A 23041-nucleotide genomic window follows, 5' to 3' on the forward strand; every position below is an offset into this window, starting at 1 on the left:
ATTGAGTATACCCAAATGTCCAATGTTTTCTTTTTCTTCAGATAACTGATAAAGGTTCACTGTCTTTAGGTCACTAGATCTGTTTGTGTTTAGATAAAAACAGATAAATCTTATAGAAGTTATACAACTGTTTGTTTATATTTCAACAAAATTTATCTTTCTTTTTGTGTTAATATAGTATCTTGAACATGACTAGTCCTACACTTCTTGTACAAATAATTTACTAATGGCTACACTAAGGCTAATGCAATCACTTTTTAGCTTCATGTTATGTTAAACAAATTAATGTCATTCAATGACATTTTAAGAATGTCTTAAAGCTCTTTGTTTTTGGAAACATTGTTCACTTGCCACTTTTTTTCAAAAATATGCAAGCACAAAAATAAAATCATAATACTGATTAATTAATTATCCTTTTTTTTTTATTTAATATAAATCTAAGGCGATGTGGTATGATTGTCAATGAGACAACTATCTACCAAAGTTCAAATGAAGTGAATGTAAGCAAATGTATAGGCAACCATACGACCTACAACAATGAGAATAACCCATACCGTATAGTCCGCTAAAAAAGACCCCGACATGAAACATGTGAAATAATTCAACTGAGAAAACCAATGGCCTAATGTATAACAAAATAATTTACTGAAACCAAATATGACAGACATGAAGCAACGGCAATCACTGAACTGCAGGCTCCTGACTTGGAACAGGCACATAAAGAATGTGGCGGGGTTAAACATGTTTGAAGGCGCCAACTCCCCCCACCACCACTAACCTTGGACAGTGGTGTAACAGTACAACATAAGAAATTAGTTGAAAGGGGCTTAACTCATCAGATTGATGCGAAGCAGAAAAACATCTTTCAAAAACGTGGCAGTGTATTTATACATCCATCACAACACAAAAGATACAAAGTACAGATCTGAGAGTACTCGCACTTACTGACAGCTAGTGCAAAGATGTTTTATTTAAATACTAAAACGATAAAAATTTTAAATTAAATTCTAACCACCAGAGCTCTATTAAAAATCAATCCAATCTATTTTTTTGAGTGTACATATTTGCAATATAATTATAACATGTATAATATCATGAATATTTCTGAATGCGTTATATGTCCAAAAAAAGGGAATAATTTTTTGAATCTTTTTGTTGCAATTTTATCTATTTCTTAAGAAAATAAAAACTCAAGGATAGCAATATTTTCATCTAAGTTTTGTAAATTTCAGGAAAAATATCAGCAATTTCCAAGACTTACCAGATAATCGATAAACAACTTTACAACAGTACGAGAATACAAAAAGCTATAAAAAAGTTCTTCCGAATGTTGACTTGTTCATCGTGATTATACTGTGATTTGTCATGTTTTTACTCTGACATTCTAATTTAAGTTTAGTGTCAGCGACTTGTCCTTTGTGATATTTGTGTTACTGATTGATACATTTATATTTATAAAGTTAAAATAAAATGTAAGTACAACGACCTCTGAAGTAATGTATACTGATTTAGAAAAAAAAACAATTCATGTGCAAGAGTCATAATGGTTCCATGAAATATTTATTTTTCTGCGATTTATTTTGAAAATTGTATTGGTATGCTTTAAATGTATTTATGGTATTAATTCTTTGTCTGTACATTCCCAGTTCATTTAATTATTTAACTGTTATTAATCTAAGGATACAACTCCCTAAAGTAAAATTACAAAAGATGGATTTCTTCTTAGATGGTGTATGCCCTCTCAAATGTCAAACTTCGAATCAGTAGCAACGTTTCTGCAAAGCAACGTCGCTGCTGTTTCGGGATTTGCTCAAACGTTTTATGTTTTTGTCTCTCTAAACTTCCGGTCGCGAGAGATGATGAAATTCATTCCAAGAACTTGTGAAGATAGCATGGGAATTATACATTTTTATCATATTTTGTACCTTTGTTGTATTTTTTGTCTAGGCGTCAAACAATGATAGGACTCGTACATGTACAGCTACATTTGCATATGTTTTTTTTAGTGCTATAACTTTCCGTACTGTAAATAACATAACTAATATAGTGTTGATTTAGTACTTTCGAACTATTGTACTATTTCATTACAATAAGTGAACAGTACACGATTTGTCCTCCACATTTGAAGTACCTGTTCTGTACCTCCGTTGAATAGTACTATAAAGATACAATGATTATACAGTACTCCTTTTTTTTATATAACTTGATAGGAAATTTTACTGAAAGTGCAATAATATAAAGTAAAAAACTGGTACAAAATAAATTGTACTACATATTAAAAGTATGAAACCGATACTTTCAACTTTAAGTACAAAAACAATACTTTAATTGAGAAGTACTGATAAAAGAAATATAATATATATATATGGTCTTTTGGAAAATGTTGTTTGTGCTGTATTTAGACCCCTCTAACAAGAAATTTGTTTTGCATGCACACGTATAAAAATTGCGGTTTTTATCCAACGCAATCATAGGTTTGAACGTTGTTTTCAATTTAGACTTGTTTATATTTTTTCGTTTGGACTTGTATTATATTTGCCTTCGGGTTTATATGATCCGTTCATCCTATTTTGACTCCTCCAAATTCCAGAGTCTATCTTAAATTGAGGTAAATTGTATGGCTTTCCAAATACCGTTTCGATTCCTAACATCACTGAAGAGACATTAATTGTCGAAATCCGGATATGGTGTACAAAAACCTTTGCACCTTTTGTTTGCGGTATATCATCTTTTCCGCAAGTTTATTGTTTTCTGTTAAGTATTAAATTTATAATTAAGATCCATTTATTACATCGGTGATCCGTTTATTTGGCAATCGCCAATGGCAGTCAGCAGGGTTTAAGAACATTTGTTGTTCGACCTGTTAGTCAAATGCGTTTTGTTGAAATATACTTTTTCACTTGTATGGTCTTTTGGAAAATGTTGTTTGTGCTGTATTTAGACCCTCTAACAAGAAATTTGTTTTGCATGCACGCGTATGAAAATTGCGGTTTTTATTCAACGCAATCATAGGTTTTAACATTATTTTCAATTTAGACTTGTTTATATATATATATATATATATATATATATATAAAGTGCCTAGAAAATCAACCTAACGCTGTTAGAGTAGATCTGTTTCTTTACTTCCTCCCCGAGCTGGGCTGGAACCTATACTTTTTATTTCTAACTTCTACGACAACACCGCCTAGCATTGCGCAGACACCTATATATATATATATAATTCGTCTAAACAACAGCCCAACAATGTTAGATCTGTAAATTGCGGAAGCAAATATTTTGTTCTTCCCTGGCCGGGATTCGAACTCATATACAGCCGTTCAAAGTTATAGTACTAAACAACTACACATGCAAAAGTAGCTGAATATAAAAGTGAAAATATTTATAGATAAATAAACTCATCACAGATACCAGGATTAAAATTGTGTACGCCAGACGCGCGTTTCGTCTACAAAAGACTCATCAGTGATGCTCGAATAAAAAAAAGTTAAAAAGGCCAAATAAAGAACGAAGCTAAAAGGCACTGATGACCAAAATTCCGAAAGGTTTTCCCAAAAACATCGAAGGTTATCTTTTCCTATGGTAGGAAATCCTTAGTATTTCAAAAATTTCTAAGTTTCCACATTAAATTGAAATTATGTTGCGCAAAAATGTTACAACAAGTTACTATCAAAATGACTAAGGTGCATTAATCACATGTCATTATAATCATTAATACAAAATAAAATGCTTGAAATGGATTTAAAATACAAACTGTGTTAACCGAATTTTTTTTTTTCTATTTTCATTAACACATATCATTTTTAGACGGAGGTTAATATACACAACGATTTTAAACCATCGTGTGTGAGGGTCTGGCCGATGGGTCAATTCTACAGAAAAATGGCCCAAAACAATAAAGAATAGAAAATAATGTGGTGCTAAAATATAAAGATTAGAGAATATGGTATGCTAAAATATACAGAAAAGAGAAAAATAGGCAGAAAATATAAAGAATAGAGAAAAATGGCCTAAAATATTTAAGAATACATAAATGAAGGACCCCCTATCCAGACCCGTATGTGTTATATAATGTACTACAACGTGAAATATAATCTGATCTGCGTTGAAATTAATAGGAAGGTACAAAGTCCATTGAACAAGATCTTCTTCGCTGTGTATATTTTTTGGATAATAACAGAGCAAATGTGTGCGAATGTCAATCATTTTAGTTTAAAAAGAATTGGAAAAAAGATACTTTTTTTCATCTATAGATCCTAATATATTTGAGTCGTTCCTAATATCTTTGAGTCGCTCCGTGCTTAAGGGCTGACATTGAAAAGGAAAAGGAATACTCATGTACATATGTTAATAATAAATTAATTGCAGAAGAACTTAATAAAATAACTAATTGCAGATTTCTTACCACATTAATTTAAACTTGTGATGTCCTTTTTCTCAATTGTAAAAAATCATGTTAAATGCTATTTTTTACCTTTAATACGTGACATGTGTCAGACTGATACATTTTCTCAATTCAATATTAAGTATTAAGTTTAATTTCAAATAAAATATCTGTTAATCGAAGTATCTATCTTCATTAACGCAAATCATTCAACAGACAAACATTGACATGTACACAATGATTTTACACTATGATTTTTAAAGAGTGGCGTAAAGGGGTGGGGGGGGGGGGGGGGGGGTATCTGCACGGAAGAACGCGAAATAAAATTGCCATTTCACGATGAGCGAACAATTAAAAAATTCTTGCACGTTGATCTTTTTACCGATTTCACGAAACACGGTGAATAACGAACCTTTTTCACGGCTGCACGTGAAATAAAAATGGCAAAACACGTTGCACGAAAATAACCCTTTACCACCCTCTTAAATCATGGACGTCTTCACACACAACAATACTACAAACAATGTCATAATATAATCTGCGTTGGAATCAGTTTAAAATCGTCTGTGAGGTTCAAAGTCCATTCGAACAAATGTTCTTACATTTAACTAGGTACATTTCTGTATAATGACATAGTAAATACATTTTCTATACCATGTACCAAATAAAGTTTCTGTCTATTTTGTCCATGTTTATTATGTCAAGCATTTTTCTTTCCCTTTTTAATTGAAAAAGGTTCTGAAAAGTTGATAACCGAACACTATGTCTTACTAACTATCAATTCTTGTAGAAGAAAAGAACTAATTTAAGTATTTCAAGTCATTCAATTGCTTCTCTTATTCTATTTTTTTTTAAACTGAACAAAAGACAAGAATAACAAAAATCAAATGCAACAACATAAAACAAAAATGCCGTAGACAAAAAATATATCAAAATTTTTTTTATTCATATTCACAAAACCCCAAGGGTTGACTGGGTAAAAGAAAATTATCATCCCTTAGACTTCTCTCGTTCCAACAGTAAAACCTTGCTAAAAGCTGTGCTGAATATGTATAAATGTTTACGCAGTCACGTCCATTCGGAATGGAGATGTTAAATTAACTGAGCATATGAAACAAGTATTGTCTCATTGACACTCATACCACATCTTCTTATATCTATGTATGTTCAAATGACAGTTTATGTATTCATACGCCAAAGTATAGTAACAGCAAAAACAAATTGAGAAATGAAAATGAATGCAAATTAAAACATTGACAGACTGACATATCGACACATTGATAGGTTGGCACATTCAGATATCGACATATTGTCACATCGACACTTTAACAGATGGACACATTGACTAAATAAATCGACACAATGATATATCGACATACTGGCAAATTGACAGATACACAAATTGACAGATAGACACATTGACAGATAGACACATTTACATATTGACACATTGACAGATCGACAAAGTGACAGATCGACACATTGACATAATGATAGATCTACACTAATAAAGGTAGGTAAACCCATAAAGATATGAAAACGATTGATGTATTAATAATAAAGAGAGCTATATAAGTTTCATCAGTTTATGTTTTCTCATTTACTGATGTTATTCATTTTTGGGGCCCTTTATCATGTTTATAGCACGTGTTCGGTGTGAGCCAAGGCTCCGTGTTGAAGGCCATACTTTGACCTATAATTGTTTACTTTTTACACATTGTGACTTGGATGGAGAGTTGTCTCATTGGCACTCATACCACATCTTCTTATTTCTATTGGATGGAAACATCGTCTATATTGGTCTCTAAATGGCAATGTGTCGATAGGTATATACGGGTGGCTGTCATTGTTTGTGTGTAATTACGTATATGGTGATAGGTCAATTTTAATGTGTCATTGACCGACAGGATACTGTTAGTCATTTAAATTATAAACGTTACGTGGTCGGTCAATGTGTCTATAAATACATCGCATCATATCAAGTTTTACATCCAACACCTGTTGTAATAGCCAGTGGTCAAGCAATACCTGTTGCATTGGTCAGTGGTCATGCAACAACAGTTGTAAGACGATAAAATTTTTAATTTAAACGTATTCATATTAAACAAAATGTGATTCCTTTCATTTAATACTTGATATTAAATTTTGTGGAGTCATTACGTACAGCTCTTATACATGAACTTTGTACGCTATTTACATTACTTCAAAGGTCTAAAGTTCGTTGTATTTATATTTCGAACTTATATTTAAATGTATTAATCAGGAACATAGGCTAAGTCGCTGAATCTGAGATATGTTTGACGAAACCCATATGAATTCGTATACTTATACGTGTAACTGAACGATAGACACAGTCATCAATTGTTTCCTCAACTCTTTCTCTGAATATAAACACTATTGTTCACCGTTGGGTTTCAACCGCTCTGGTTGTCTACCGTCCAATAAACGTGTCACAAATTATTCAAAGATGCATTGATATACATATCATACGTTTTTAATAAATTGTATAATTCAGCCACTGAATTCAGCGCCCGCTTTCCACTACCGTTTCTCGTGTTTCTAAGTAATTGAGTGATTGGCGTGACCAAAATATTGCGACTGGATTATTTGGGTTAAGTTTTCAGTCGATGATACAAACAAATTAGAGTTTGCCTAAGAACAGATCGATGATCAATGTAACACTAGGATGGCAGATTTATTAGACATATTTATACAGCTTTGTAGTTTACTTTAAGATATTGATCCTTCTTTGTTTATTTGATTTGACAGTTATACAAAAATGTCTGTGATGGCTGAGACACAGCAGTGGCGGATCCAGGGGGAGGGGGGAGGGGTTCGGGGGTTGGAATCCCCCCTTTTTTGACGATCAATGCATTTGAATGTGGACATATAGTTGGAACCCCCCTTTTATCCTGGGTTGGGACCCCCCCCCCCCCCTTTTAAAAATGGCTGGATCCGCCCCTGCACAGACAAAGAACTTCGGCTGAATTTATGACAACGAAGGATAGTTTTATATGCATGTGTTAATTTACATAAAACTAAGGATATTTGCATTAAAATTTTGTTGCCATTATCAGAATTCATCAACATTACGTAATTCATATTGTACGTGCTTGGTATGACAAAACAGAAAGAAATGGGCACAGACAGCAACCAAACAATGGGCCACATTTTAGTACTAAATGTCACCCCCCTTTTCTTCCTTTTTTGTGTTTTGACTAGAAGCTTGAACATTTAACGTAAATGACAAACTTGAAAATGTGATAGCGTGAGATAGAAATGTGTAATCTTCAAAAAAAAAAAATATCTTCATTAGTAAAAACGGAACATTCATATGAGTATTATTTAACACGTACTTCGTGATGTGCATATTATGAGGGTCTGCATGCGGTTTACAGAATAGAAAATAATGGACCAATAATACAGAAAAATGACCCAAAAATGAATAATAGTGAAAAATAGGCAAACAAAATAAAGAATAGAAAAAAAACAGAGGAAAATATAAAGAATAAAGAATAAAGAAACATGGCATTAAAAACTAAAGAATACAGAAATAAAAAGTTTAAACCCTCATCTAGACCATCACCAGCTGATCACATATACATGATTATACAGTTCAAAGTACACATTAAAAAAATTAAACCAGTAACGGATCGAAATGCCGATATATATTTTTTAAATCAATTTCCAAACCATGTTCATTATGATTGAAAACACAGTTTAAACAAAATTTTGCAGATGAAAAGAAAGTAAGAATGAATATACAATTAATTGTCAATTGACGAAAATTATAAATCTATAGTATTCGTTTATATACTTTTTCTTACCTAGCATTCCCGAATGAGAACTCATTTTGATAAATTATAACAGCCTTCAGATGTTAGGAAAATTCTACTGCAATATTCTATACATTTTCATCATCCTCAATTCATTTGAAATATATCACTGGCTGATTGGAATCGACTGCTAGTCTTTAGATAGCGGTAGCCATTTTACATGTAAACATTGGCAACGCGTTCGTTGACCCCGCAGCTTTGTTTAGATTGTTTTCCTATAGGAAGTCGATATAAACTATATCCGTGTCTGTGTGTCAATACTGAATTTGAATTAAACTTAAATCATTTAAATTTTAAATAATTTGTATCCATTTAATCTGGTCATGTTTATCTTTCAAGGTTAAGTCTTTTTTTTTTAAATGCATTCAAAATAATAGTACTGGTATATTAAGTAACATAAATTCTACGCAGCAAAGCAGTTGCAAGTGCATTCAACTATTGTATTTCAAATATACATTTTAAAAGATGTAAAATAAATGAATAATAATTCATTCTTTACTACCGCGTCGTAGATGATTAAATTATCTCTTAAAAATGTTAAATGTGTAATGGTTTAAAATACTTTTTACTGTGACATATTGAGTTATCTTTCTTTGTTTAAATGCATACATTCAGAGGGTCTGGGTGGGGTTTTCAGGATAGAGAATAATGGCCTAAAAAATAAAGAATAGAGGAAAATGGGTGCAAAAGAAAAAAATAATGGTGGAAAATAAAGGATTAGGTAACATTATACAGATTACAGAAATCAACGATGTATAGAATAAAAAAATTATCTTATTACAGAAATTCTTAATTTTTAATTGTAAAATCATTTTCATGAGAATTTTACAGAATAAGCGTTATTTCTAAATATAAAGAAAAATGCCCTAAAAATTTAAAGAATACAGAACTCAAGAACCCTCACCCATACCCTCGTACGGATCAAATTTTGACTGCATTCTATAATGAAACACCTTTAGAAAAATTCAACTTTCAATATATCTATCATCATCGTATTACAGAACAAAAAAAGTTTCAAACTTTACATGTTACATTTTAACCTCTTCTGTGAACTTTGAAAATAAATTTAACATGAACGTTTCTCCTCGAACCATTTACTTTACTAGACAAATAATTTAACCAAAGATACGCACACAGCTGTAATTGGTCAATTTTCAGAACGTTTCGTATTTTTGTTAACTTGAGAATCAGAATCGTCATTATTATTTCAAATGTTTCATTGAAACACAATTATTCTTCTGTTCTTCTACGGTTGAAGTGACCCTAATAATTACGCCTCATGTTTGAATTGAATATAGTAGTCCAAGGAACAGAGCATGATTTAAGTGTTTGCTTTTTGTCTCATTTTTTCTGAAAATATGTAATTACCAAATTTATTTTTCGAGATTTAAATTTAAAAAAATGAGATCTAAACAAACTAGTTTCACTCCGCCACATAGCCATATGCCTACCCCTCGTCATGTGTAACTGTTTCGTTTTTAATATGCTAATGTTTTTTTGTCATTTTCATGAGTTACTGTAAACTATCTCATTTTTGCGATCGATGTATTTTTGCGATTTTCGCGAGCAGATAAATAACGCGAGATAAATAGTTGCGAACATGTGAAAATAAGATGATACATCACCAAAGCTAGAAAATCGTGAAATTAATTCGTCGCAAAAGCCGATAGGAAGAGATAAACGCCTAAAAAGTATGTGCGAAAATAAGTTGGTTTACAATATTTGGTGTTAAATACAAATCTTAAAGTTTGATGGCCCTGTTAAATTATATAAACGGCTAGCGATTTTGTATGAATGTATTTTGCAAGTTATCAAATAACTCACCAATAATGTGCCCATTTGATGTGACATCATTTATACAATCTGGCAAGCTTTTAAATTCTATGGTATTTTCTGAAATACTTGGCTTTTTCTCGGAATCAAAACCTTGTTTGTTCCTATCGTCTGTTGGAAAACGTGTGTCGTCATCATGTACAAACGCTGCATTATTTTCCCCAGTCGGAACATTTACGGAATCATTCGGTTCTGCACTGAAATAGCTGTCACTCTCTACTACTGGTGCATCGGTAATTGCGTTTTGGGTGAACGTTGTATCACTGTCTTTTATGGAAATATTGCATTTATCATTTTCGGGTACGTCAGGGCTGTGAACATAACTGTCAATTGCATGCAATTTTTCTCCGTTGGAGTTCGTATCTGCATTACTCATAACGGAATTATTCATTTGCTTGCAGCACTTCTTTTCGACTACATTTTCGTCTTCGCCTGTTCCCGCCACTAAACTGTTAGTATCTGCCTTATCCGTAACTGAATTATCCACTTGCTCGTTGCATTTCTTTTCGACTTCAGTTTCGTCTTCGACTGATCCCTTCACTAAACTCTTGCTTGGCTGGTTACTATCTGTATTTTCTTGTAGTGCTTCAGCATTTGGTATATTATTCGGCTTCATTTTTTCAAGGGGTATTTATTAGAATTTCCCTATCCTCATCCTACTTTTCCTCTAAGCCTCCCTATCATGAATCAATTGTGTCTTTTATATCTTCTTAATTGTCAAGTTGTCCAGATACGATACTGTTAGTCCACATTTCAGACATTTGAACTTGATCAGGGGTTATTTACATATACATACTCGTATTCTTTCGCATACCTTAGTCTCTAGCTTGTGTTACGTAACGTAAAAATTGCGCTAACTTTGTTCACAACGCATTGTGAAGTGGCATGCCATAGATGCTAAGCGATGTCATATATGGGTTTACATATTATAACCTTCATCTTAAAACTAGGTACTATGCAACTACCATCTGACATATATGTACTTACCTCAATTATATCGAACTGAAATGAAATATTGTCCTATCTTTACTTTTTCTAGGACGTTTACTTGTCATTTGTATATTTATTAATGTATTCTAGAAACTACAACTTGGTGTTTCAGAGGTGTTATTGCACTGTATGTGAAATATGTTTCACTTTTAAAATATAAAAAATGCGAACAGGTAAAATGAAAAAAAATATCATAATTTTCTTGTACTACTGATATTTCAATTCCAACGTGTTAAGAGAATGCCATGTTCGTTGCACGTCTTAGCTTTATCGTTCTACAACCTAATTTAATTTCTGTAGTACTTAAGAATTGAATGCTTCCTTTTATGATTTTATTTGGGTATAAAAACGTTGACCGAAGCATATTTTATATGAAGTGCAAAAGCGCTTCATATTTAAAATGTGCGCATGATGAACGCACCTTGAAATTTAGAGTTATAGCAAGCTTTTCGGTTGTTTTTCGATGCATTATTTTATCATTGTCACGGATAACACGTGCAGTCATAGCTGTTGTATTTTTATAAGAAATACGATATGATATTGGAGTGCCTAGCGTTTGTTGTCATGCAGCCAATCAAAATTACGGACCCTAATGAAACATACATGTATGCAATTGTTTTATATTAAACAAAACGTGTGTTATAGATATTTTCAATGAAATTTCTTCATTTAATATTTTAGCAATAATTCAACCAGTTTTTTTTTCTCATACAAACAAAACTTATGATTAGAAGCAGTTGTTCCACCTATGCTGGTTCTCTCAACATACGGGTATCTGCGCCACCCTGGTCGGAGATAAACAGATAAAGGATAGAGAACCAGTCTATTGTTCCACTCATCAAAGAGTAGCCTTGAATCCATATCTTAATGTGCATGAAATAAGTCTTTATATAAGAATTAATATTCAAACTAAAGGTAACTACAGACTGAATGAGGTTTTAATTTAGACAGGTGCATTAGGCTCAATTAACCCCCTTTAAAAAATGTAATAAATGTAAAAATACAGCAACTTTTGTGTCAAAATAATGTTCTCTAATTCCTTTTTCTCTGGACCCCCTCCTATAAATATAAAATCTTTGAACGGATTTATAGTTGTATCCTTCCACTTTAAAAAAAAAAGAAAGATAAGTTACCAATAATTTGTACATTTGATGTATTGTTAATAATACAATCTGGCGTGCTTTTAAATTTTACGGTATGTTCTGAAAAACCTGGCTTTTTCTCAAAACTTTAGGTGCTCATATCATCCATTGGTAAACATTTCTTGTCATCATGTGCAAAAGCTGCATTATTTTTCCCTGTCTTGTCGAAATCATATGGTACTGCACAGAAATTATTGCCAATCTCTACAGGTGTGTTGATAATAGACTTTTGGCTTAATGTTTAAACACAGTCGTTGATAGGAATATCCATGTCTCATGTTTAGCTCTACCAGTCAAATGACTACTACAGTTAAAATGAAATGACAGTTATGATTAACCCAGACATACCTATATTTCAAAAACCCTATATTCGACTTCGTGTTTTCGCGTTTTCGCCCTGTCGAATACGAAACGCGAAAACGCGAAATGGCCTTAATCGGCCACCATACATGTTACATATAATGATTACAAATAGACATACGTAAAGAAACAATAATGCTAATGCTTATGATAATATGTATTTAACTATAGTATAAAAAAGGAGATGTGGTATGAGTGCCATTGCCCAATGAGACAACTATCCACCAAAGTTCAAATGAAGTGGACAAAACTAAAAAAAAAATTATAAATAGAACAAATGTAATAATAAAAACTAACAGTAGACAGCTCACTCACAAGCAAAAAAAAACCATAACAGTTACTGTGAAATATACTTCTAATACACTACAAGTTGTTTTCGTATTGTAAAGCATGCATTTATAACAAATAAGAGCCACAGTGTTGCATATTTCTTCCTGTTCACAAGAAAGAAGCCACTGAAATATAATCACGTGGCAATTGAGATGGCATGTCTTCCTGTGGACTGTTACCTTTTGTACTAACACCTCAAGGAAAATCCGGTTCAGTGTGTCGGTATATAATAAACAACACAAAAAAAAAATACAAATGTTACCTTATCAAAATAAACAAAAACAAAACAGAAAAAAGTAATAGAAAATTTTTTTTTAAATGAAACAACATAAAGATAAAGAGTATAGAAATAAACAGAACCAATTATAAAAATGAACAAAAGTCATGTTATCAAAATAGATAAAAACAAAATAGAAAAACAGAAAAAAATCAAATTCTTACGTAAATACATGTAAAATAGACTTTTAAGTGCAATATATTTCATACCGATGCATAAATTCACAGATAGGAATAGTTTACACAATAGCAGATGCACAAAGGACGTGCTGTGACTAAATCGCCCTAGATCAGTTTCCTGCCTTTGATTGTGTTTACAGTACAATGGATGCAATTACTAATTAGTACAAACGTCTAGTGTTTTCTATATACATTCCACATGTTTTAGTACTTATAGTTGCATACTATTAGTACTTAGAATGTAATTTCCGCCCCTTGATACACTTCTTTAGTTAGTATTAGTACTTTGTACTGTACTGTATGAAGTGAAGGATTTTAGCCAATTGTATGGTAAGTTATTTAATCAATTTATTAAATGCATTTTTTATTAAGTTTAATCGATTGATACTACTAAGTAATATAAAATGTTGATATAAAGCGCCATTTTTATCATTTGTTCCATCATATATACAATGTTCATGTATATAGTTGAGTTTTTATTACCAAACTTCGATATAAAAAGTCTGACAAAACAGGATATTGAGTGCTACTGTGAATAAAGGATCAGAAAATAAACATTAAAAAAAGATTGTATCAGCATCCGAAAGATATTAGAAAAGTGGGAAATCGTTTTTAAGAATACATGTCTGAAAAAAAAAATGCAAAAATGAATTTGTGAAGCAGACCTTGTGCAAATGTGAAAAAGCTGAAAGAGAAAAACAACCGTTAAATACTACATAAATCCATTAAAACGTGCGCTCTTGTCTTTTTGAATGAAACTTTTTATCATTTATTCAATATGTACATTAAAATACTGAGTGTTCATCTTGTCTCACAAGCAAATCAATGTCTCGAGTGCTTCTTTAAGAGATCTATACAAAAAGTACTTACTAAAGACAATGAAAGTATGTTCCTAAACTGCATATAAATCCAAGCCGTCCATGCAAAAAGGTCGTCAGATGATCTTTATTGGCATACAGTACATTAATTGTTAAAAAGTACGCCTTGCAAACATCATTAGCCGTGCAAAATGTTAATTATTCTGTAACTTGTTAACAGAGCAAGAACAAAAGACTGAAACCACATAATCATTTTTGGTATGTCCTCTACATAATGAAATGTAAATCGTTTACACGACACGAAGTGCATAATTATGCAGTTCAAAACAATACAACCAGGGCAACAAACTAAAGATACAAATAGTTATATTTGTGAGGTAATTATAAATCTGACAGTTATCCAGAAATACAAAAAAATCTGTCATCAACACCAACTTCTTGTGAGGACAAAACAAAACAAAACAAAACAAAACAAAACAGACCTAGCTGCAAAGAAGAATAAAAAACAGACCTAGCTGCAAAGAAGAAGGAAAAACAGACCTAGCTGCAAAGAAGAAGGAAAAACAGACCTAGCTGCAAAGAAGAAGGAAAAACAGACCTAGCTGCAAAGAAGAAGGAAAAACAAACAATCAATGATTAGAACATGATAGTATGTTGGATGTATATTTAGTGTTGACTTTGCTTTGCAAGGTTACTTGAAATAGATGAGAGGGTCATCTGTGGCCGTGTGGTCTACCTAATTCAGCTACGGTGATCATTAGCTTGTCAACACTGATGGTGTGCGTTCGACTCTGATCTTAATTGACTAGGAATGCCAATTTTCCTACCAAATGTTGGTAGTTCTCACTATACCAATGAAAACTAGCCGTCATTTTATAGCCAAGTGGACTGAAATACCAACAATCAAACAAAAAATCAACTAGTTGAGTGAAACCTATGAAGCAGCTGTTAACAAAAACTTAATTTGAAATCTTTTAAAGCTGGCCATTGGACTAGTGTTCAAATCATTCGCATTGGTGCACTTCAAAACTAAGAATACTAATAAAAGCATTATTTTCTTGTAGCGAGTCATTTGTTTTTTAGTATCTCAAATGTTAAACCACTCAAAACTATTTTTCATTCAACTACTACTAGGTGTGTCTTTCAGATTTAGAATTTTTTTTTACTTAATTTTCAAGATAACTGAGATGTATTCCTATTGCATTCTCTTGGTGGTTAGTGTATTGTCTGTATGTAGTGGTGTAGAAGACCAGTGGAAAGTACAAGAATTTCCGAACCCGATATATCAAGTAGAAGATTGTGGAAGGTCGGCAGATGTTGAAAAATCATGGATATGTGATCCGAACAAAGTCATATCTGAGCAAGACGGTAAGCTTCGCTACTCATAAAATCAATTTACCAAAACCACTCGAACCCACGAGTATGTTTTTTCTCCCTACCAATAAGTCAGTGGTTTGTTTATATCTGGAATTTGATTGGCTAAAACAATTTGATAATGGAATATAAATAATGCGAAAAGAAAGAAAATGTCCGAAACCTTCATATATTTTTACGATAAGTGGTCGATCCCTAATACTTGTATATTTTAGAACGAAGTAAATTTACAATGTGTCTGCATTTTTTTTTTATCTCACAGGATATAAATCAGGAAGTATTTAAACCTACTGGAATGTGAACATCAAAGTGTATTTATATAATTCGGAAAACATTTCAACAATTTTACATATTTCCATAAAATCAAAATGTCTTCTCTCGCATCATTTTGGTGCTGAAGATAATTTTAAACAATATTGCAACCTACATGTATATAATTTTGAGGGGCGTAAGGACCTTTTTTGGGACGTCGGGATTTTGCCTTTATTTTTGCGGGAATTCGGGATTGGGCCTTTATTTTCGCGGGAATTCGGGATTAACACCTAACGGGACACAGGAATAAATGATTAATTTTTCAGGATCCGGGAAAGAATGCTTTGTTTATTCCTGGAATTCGGGATGACAACCCCTCCTACCGCCCCTCAATTTTATGTTCTCGTAACATTTTGCACTGAGAGATATCTTTCACTAAAAAGAAACTCTTTGTATTTAAAACCATATGTTGTCTCCACACAATAAACAAGTGTCCATGCGATGGCAAGTTTTAAATCGTGCTAGTAAAACAAAAGTTGTAAATAAAGTAAAATTTAAAACAGAAACTGTCGTTTATTTTTTCCTGTTTTTCTCTCATTGATAAACTAGGCCTAGCTGAACATCATATATAAATTTCAAATAATTTGAACCATTGGTTAAAAATATTTGGCAACTCAACTATAGCATCTTTTACATACTAATATCGGCCAAGCTTGGAAGTTCCAGAAATATGACTTTGGACAAAACATGAACATGAGGCGTAGTTACAACTAGTTTTGAGGTTTCAATACTCCCCCTTTTTAAATTTGGTTTAACTATTCCTCTTGGTAGTTTTTTTTTTATAGATACGAATACTAAAAATGCAAAAATCTATCAAAATAGTCGTTTTAAGATATATCTTCTCAGATATAGCCCAAGATTTCTTTGACGTCTGACGCCCTCTAAGAACTTGTTGGGCTCGTGGTGATTGATTGGTTGATTATTGATTTCTTAACGTCCAGTGACAAGTAGTTCATGCATATTCAGGATGAAAATAAATCAACAATTATTACAATAGCTAGGTTATGCCAATTTGGTAGATATGAAGGCAGGGCGGGAAATTTATACAGCCACTGGAAAAAAATATGTTGCATATGGACAGAAATTTTGCTTGCAACAGGCCACCTACTGACCATTCAAAAAGTTGTCACCAGACTTGTTTTATGTGTAGACAGGATAACACTTTCCAAAAATGAGGCATCGGATTTTAACATTTTAAATACAAACAACTGCCTGCAGGTTTTAATCAACTGTGCATGAAATAGAGCCTGATATCGTTTATGTATAATACCTTTGACCCTCAATTGAGTTCAATGTATTACAAAACTTTATGAAATTATTATATAATACAAAATTTAGATTTAGATAGACATTCAAATGTTTTCGTTACAGTTAATGATATCAGTGATAAGCTTGTTGAGATACATACCAATTCAAGATGTAACTGTGAAATGTGCATCCGAAACAAAACTGGATATGTTGTCATGGTTGCCATTATGCCAAGAATGCATAGGATTATCAAGTATGATCACTTTTTATTTCAAGTTTATCAAATCGAAGCCAGAGTTCTCGAAAGGTTTTGACCACCAAAATTGGAAAGGACTGACACAATTTTGATGCATTGCAATAGAAATAATAGTGAGGACCAGCAGATTTTCTTCAAGGACCACCAGAAAAAAAAAATTTTTGAGAACTCACACACTTTATATTATTCATGAAAATATATATTTTTTTGTAAAGTACATCTTTTTTTCAAATGAAAATGGTACTGTTTTTTTAAAAGGTAATCATTTAGGAGATTCATTTTCTTAAGGTGTCGTCTGCGAGGACAGCGAGAACTTTGCACGGACGGAAGTTGAATTTCTAAAAAAAAATGTCCTCGTGGAGTCACTTTTGCAATGTTACTTTCAACTGTAAAGGAAAAATTATAATGGATACACATAAGAAATCATTACAAACAAAATCTGGGAAATAAAACATAAAGTAACGACGTTTTCATTGTTGAACATATGCTGGAATGTCTCCAATAATTGGCAAATTACTCACGTCTTACAACCAGATCAAAACAGAGAGTTGAGTCGGCTAATTTGAATTAGAATATTGGAAAGGATTTGCTTCATCAGTCTCGCCTAATAGAATGTGTTTACGCTTGACTATCCAAGGGTGTGTAAAATTTATGTTTTAGGCCTCATGGCGTACATATCCCATAATGTCACAGGGCTGAGAATTTAACGTCTACTTTGGCAATGAATGGAATAGTTGAATTATAGATATAAGAAGATGTGGTATGAGTGCCAATGAGACATCTCTCCATCCAAGTCACAATTTGTAAAAGTAAACCATTATAGGTCAAAGTAAAGCCTTCAACACGGAGCCTTGGCTCACACCGAACAGCAAGCTATAAAGGGCCCCCAAAATAACCAACGGTCTAATCTATATAAAAAACGAGAAACTCCATGATTTTTTTCATTTCTTTATTTTCTTTTGTTATGTAAAAGTGAGTATATATTGTAACTTGAAATTTACATTAAAATTGAAAAATATGAAATGACAGATATGACACATGCTGTGAATCAAAATAAGAAATGTCTTACGAAAACAAGATACCTGAAATATTTGCCGCTGGATGTTAACAATAATCAATCATATGCAATTAAAAGTCCGATATAGAACATTACATTTTAAATTTTACTGTATATATTTTATATTTCAGTGCATCAGATAGCATGGCTGACATAATGCAAGATGCCAGGGTGTATTCCTATTATCTAAGTTTGTACTGGGGTTCTTTTGCTACCTGCAATGAATTGGTCTTGTTGTTGATTTCAAGAGATGACGGTGTGGTATGGTTATTTGATTTGAACATTTGCAATTAACCTGTACAAGTTACTTAATCCCCTTTTCGTTAGTACACCACATTAAATATCACTGTCCCAGCCTAGCTCAGGTCGATATTTCATACGATTCATCCACAATTTTCACAAAAAAATCTTACGATTAAAACTGATCGTAAGTTATGCTGGAATGTTTATGATTTACGATTGTTTTGTGAAAAGAGCCGCAGATCTTTCCCAAATTGCCTAGAATACATGCCAGTCTTTAATTTCATATATTAAAGACTGATATTAAATGTAATAAATTGCTATGTTTCTTAACCCTAAGTTTCTGTACTTAGATTTGATATCCGGACCTTAGTTTACAACCATATATCAGCAGAATTTGGAGATCTAAGTCACAGTCTAACAAAGACTACAATATTAGGTTTTATAAAAAAAAAAAGAAGATAATTCTCTATTTACCAACATTTCAGTATCGTCTGCATATGGAGTATATATATATATATTTCTCCAGTTGATACGATATTTAAGAGCTTGCATTTCCTATCCTGATTTTCTTGATAGAGAATAGCATCTTACACCAAGAGTTACCGACGCCATCAAGAGTTGCTTGGCCGTTATGGAATATTTGTTTCACAGATGACGACGGATATGTTCCAATAGTCGTAACCACAACCCAGTTCTCTTTTCCTCGAATTAAACTAATCGCTGAGTTTGTACTTACATCAGCAACACACACGGGTGCTATATGTGAAGCATGATCTGCTTACCCTTTCGGAGCGCCTGAGATTACCCCCAGTTTTTATATGTGTTTGTGTAGCTCAGTCTTCCGCCTCTCTTTTACATAGAAACTGAAAAACAGTAATAACAAAAGAAAAGACACAACACAAAACAGCTAAAATAACTGTTCACGGACTTTTCTCTGAGCCAAAATAAAACTTAGGACAGCCAGATTTATGCAAAAAGAACCAACCAAATAATCAAACACGTAACTTAATTTTGTAGGTTTATACATTAACACAGAGCGATGCAAGAAAAAAGCTGACAGATGAACTGGTTACAAAAATAACGCTTGATAATCAGAAATACTTTGATGGAAAGGACAGAGTCAAGATAGGACAGGGGATCAAGTCAATGATCAATAAATATGGGTAATCTTCATATTCTTCAAATGTAACAAATAAGACAAAAACATCAATATGTACAAGAACATAGTTATTTCGTAGTGCATTTCGTTTAGACAATTACTGTCACTTTAAAAAATCGCACCTGCTCTATCCCATAAGATTTTTACAGTATAGTGTACTACTTTAGACAAACTATACCAAAATCATAAAAATGGCTATCAGCTCTAACTTAAAACTAAGGAAAAGTATATGCTAAGGGGGTCTATAATTCAGTGTGACAGCTTCAGACATGCTTATTTTTGACTTTTATCAACTGGACCAAATCACTACTTTACCTAAAAAATAATTACATGTTATTTCACATATTTCATGATATTTTGACGAATCACGGTAAAGTTTTAACCAATTTGACGCTAACGGTAGCTGAAAATGACCGTTTGACGCCTGACGGTATAAAGGGCATTCCTACCCTCGTTTAATGTTGAAGACTGTATGTTGCCCTCTATATTTCTAACTTTTGGTTATTTTTGCCATTGGATTCCTGTCATATTTTACATATACCCACATCTCCGTTCGTTCACCTGGTCAAATAAAATTTATTTTAACTAGTTCTTAGGATTTTGACAATCAACGTAATTCCTCATAATCATCTTCTTATAAAGTTATTTGTTATTTTGTTCATACAGTTGACTGTAGAATTACACACGTCAGATGATACAATGTTTTAATTCCTATATATTATATAGATATAAGAAGATGTGGTATGAGTGCCAATGAGACAACTCTCCATCCAAGTCAAAATTTATAAAAGTAAACCATTATAGGTCACAGTACGGTCTTCAACACGGAGCCTTGGCTCACACCGAACAGTAAGCTATAAAGGGCCCCAAAAATTACTAGTGTAAAACCATTCAAACGGGAAAACCAACGGTCTAATCTATATAAAAAACTGAGAAACGAGAAACACTTATGACCACAACAACAAACGACAACTACTGAACATCAGATTCCTGACTTAGGACAGGTGCAAACAAATGCAGCGGGTTTAAACGTTTTAATGGTACCAAACCTTCACCCTTTTTCTGAAACAATAGTATAACATCACAACATAGAAAGACACACTATAAAATATCAACTGAAATAGCTTAACTCAATTAAAGGACATATTAACACCATTGAACATACACTGAACAAATAAATTTGACCTATGATACAATGTAAATACAAAATAAATAAACTGAATATAAATGCTTTCTCTATTTCAATATGGTTCTATCTTTAATTATAAAATCACACGAAACGATTCAAACCACAGATAAATATGTATATGCTGGATCCGTGCCTGCAGAGCTACTGTATCTTTTGTTAATAAAAGTTTCAAGGACATAGGATTTGTCGAGGCACTAATAGAACAACGAAAAAAATCGACTCGGTGTGGCATGAGACATATTTACCTAATAATATCTCTGCAATATCCGAAGGTCTGGATGGAGTTTCACAGAATAGAGAATAATGGGCAAAAAGTGCTGAATAAAGGGCAAAAAATATAAAGAATAGAGAAAAATACGCCCCCAAAAAAAAGAAAGAATAGAGAATAATGGGGTGCTTAAATATAAAGAATAGAGAAGAATAGGGAAAACGAATAAAGAATAGAAAAAAATGTTATAGAACAATAAAGAAATGAAGGACCCCACATCCAGACTCTCATATCCTATTTTTTCCTGTTAATTTGATAGACTAACTGTTTTTTTTTTATAGAATTTTGCTGAGAGGGCAGTCCATAGAATAACATTCAACAAGAGACCAGTCATTGAAAAAGGAATAGCAAGTGTGTCTTGAAATATATTTGTTAGAGACAGAAGTATGTGACAATAAAGAGAGGAAGAGTTTTCATGTAAATAATGTATGAGACTGTGAAATAAACTGTATTTGTTAAAATGTTTATATTTACATTGTATAATAAAAAATTCAAGCTAATTTATAAGGATTATCATGCGTTTCATTGGCTGCATGTTTTTGGTATTTTAAATCAGCCTGAAAATGTGTATACGGTTTAGAAATCAAAACTCGAGAATCAAAATAATAAATAAAAAACAGGGGCGGATCCAGCCATTTTTAAAAGGGGGTTCCAACCATATGTCCCCATTCAAAAGCATTGATCGTCAAAAAAAAGGGGGTTCCAACCCATGGACCCCCCCCCCCCTGGATTCGCCACTGAAAAAAAGCATTTTATTCTGAATCTCAATACCCAGATTTTGCTGCATTCGAATAAACTTCCGCTTAGAAACAGCTTGGATACAATTTTTCAGATGCCAAAGAATAAAATTTTAGCAGTTATAACCAAAAAGTCATGAACAGTATCCATTAGGTACAATGTATAAAAGGATGTATTGATTTAAGGATGTTTAACGTCCATTGACAAAATTTTAATATGTACCGATTATCGGGTTTTCTGATTGTCAAATGTCAGGTGCTACTCACAATACAAAGCTTGTTGAAAAGTGCATGAGCTCGATTTAACAAGTAGATCTTTAAAAGACTATAACTCGTATTAAGATTCGTTCAATGGTTTTGGTCGTATTGGTAGTTTTGAAAATCTTGTCCTGCTGATCATTTTAAAGCATTCAGTTTCTACCTTTCTATTACAGTTTGGTTTTGTTTCAAGATAATAGGAAAAACACGCATATAAGTCAAAACACTTCAACTTTACACGTAAGGGAGCAACCAAAGGAGGGGGGAGGGGGTATGGTTTTTTGTCAGAATTCTTTTTTCGACGCTATCAATCAAATTATTTTTTTTTTCAAAATTTAACACTATATAAGGTATGCGGAAAATCTGGATTCCGAATATTTTTTTTTTGTCATCTGCTTGACCACAATATTTTTTTTCATCAAATTGGGGATCAGAATATTTTATTAGGAAAAACAAACTATAATCCCCCCCCCCCCCCCCCTTGAAGTTAAATGAGTGATGGCATCATGCAGACTTCTACTAGGGAGTGTTTGTCGGCATTAACTACCCATGAGGGTCTCGCACGGTCGGTAACGAGCAGAGGACTTGTTCATTGTTAATTCTACAGATCATATATCAAAACATTTACTACAAAGGTAATGTGCAAGTAAAACAAAATCACAAAACAAACCACAAAAAAGAAAGAAAAAAAAAACAGAAAAACTTCTACGTTATTTGGTATCTGGTGGAGAGTTGTCTCATTGACAATCATACCATATCTTATTTTCATAAGGGGTGTCAGTTGGGCTGTG

General features: G+C 32.6%; 2 protein-coding genes across 4 annotated transcripts in view; one reads left to right on the top strand and one right to left on the bottom strand.

Annotated features, from left to right (window-relative positions):
• Positions 1-14296, bottom strand: part of LOC127724363 (feline leukemia virus subgroup C receptor-related protein 2-like) — a 34060-nt gene extending 19764 nt beyond the window's left edge. The window contains exon 1 of one of the 3 annotated variants that reach the window (XM_052231302.1): positions 14202-14296. Coding sequence is in view for 1 of the 3 variants with exons in the window: in XM_052231300.1 (XP_052087260.1) it covers positions 8212-8236 (25 nt within the window). In the remaining 2 variants the exon portion in view is untranslated. Of the gene's footprint in view, positions 1-4405; positions 4539-8211; positions 8541-14201 lie in introns of those variants that run through there. The other 2 variants (XM_052231300.1, XM_052231301.1) reach the window with 2 other exon arrangements.
• LOC127724373 (uncharacterized) lies at positions 13495-21755 on the top strand. The gene is made up of 6 exons (XM_052231327.1): positions 13495-13661; positions 15328-15517; positions 17207-17336; positions 18528-18657; positions 19657-19802; positions 21537-21755. Exons 1-6 carry the CDS (start codon positions 13659-13661, stop codon positions 21565-21567), a joined length of 630 nt encoding a protein of 209 aa, XP_052087287.1. The 5' UTR covers positions 13495-13658; the 3' UTR covers positions 21568-21755.
• Positions 21756-23041: the final 1286 nt, after the last annotated feature.

Source organism: Mytilus californianus, unplaced genomic scaffold (assembly GCF_021869535.1).
Source record: "Mytilus californianus isolate M0D057914Y unplaced genomic scaffold, xbMytCali1.0.p SCAF_14, whole genome shotgun sequence".
In the NCBI taxonomy this organism is placed as follows: Eukaryota; Metazoa; Mollusca; class Bivalvia; order Mytilida; family Mytilidae; genus Mytilus; species Mytilus californianus.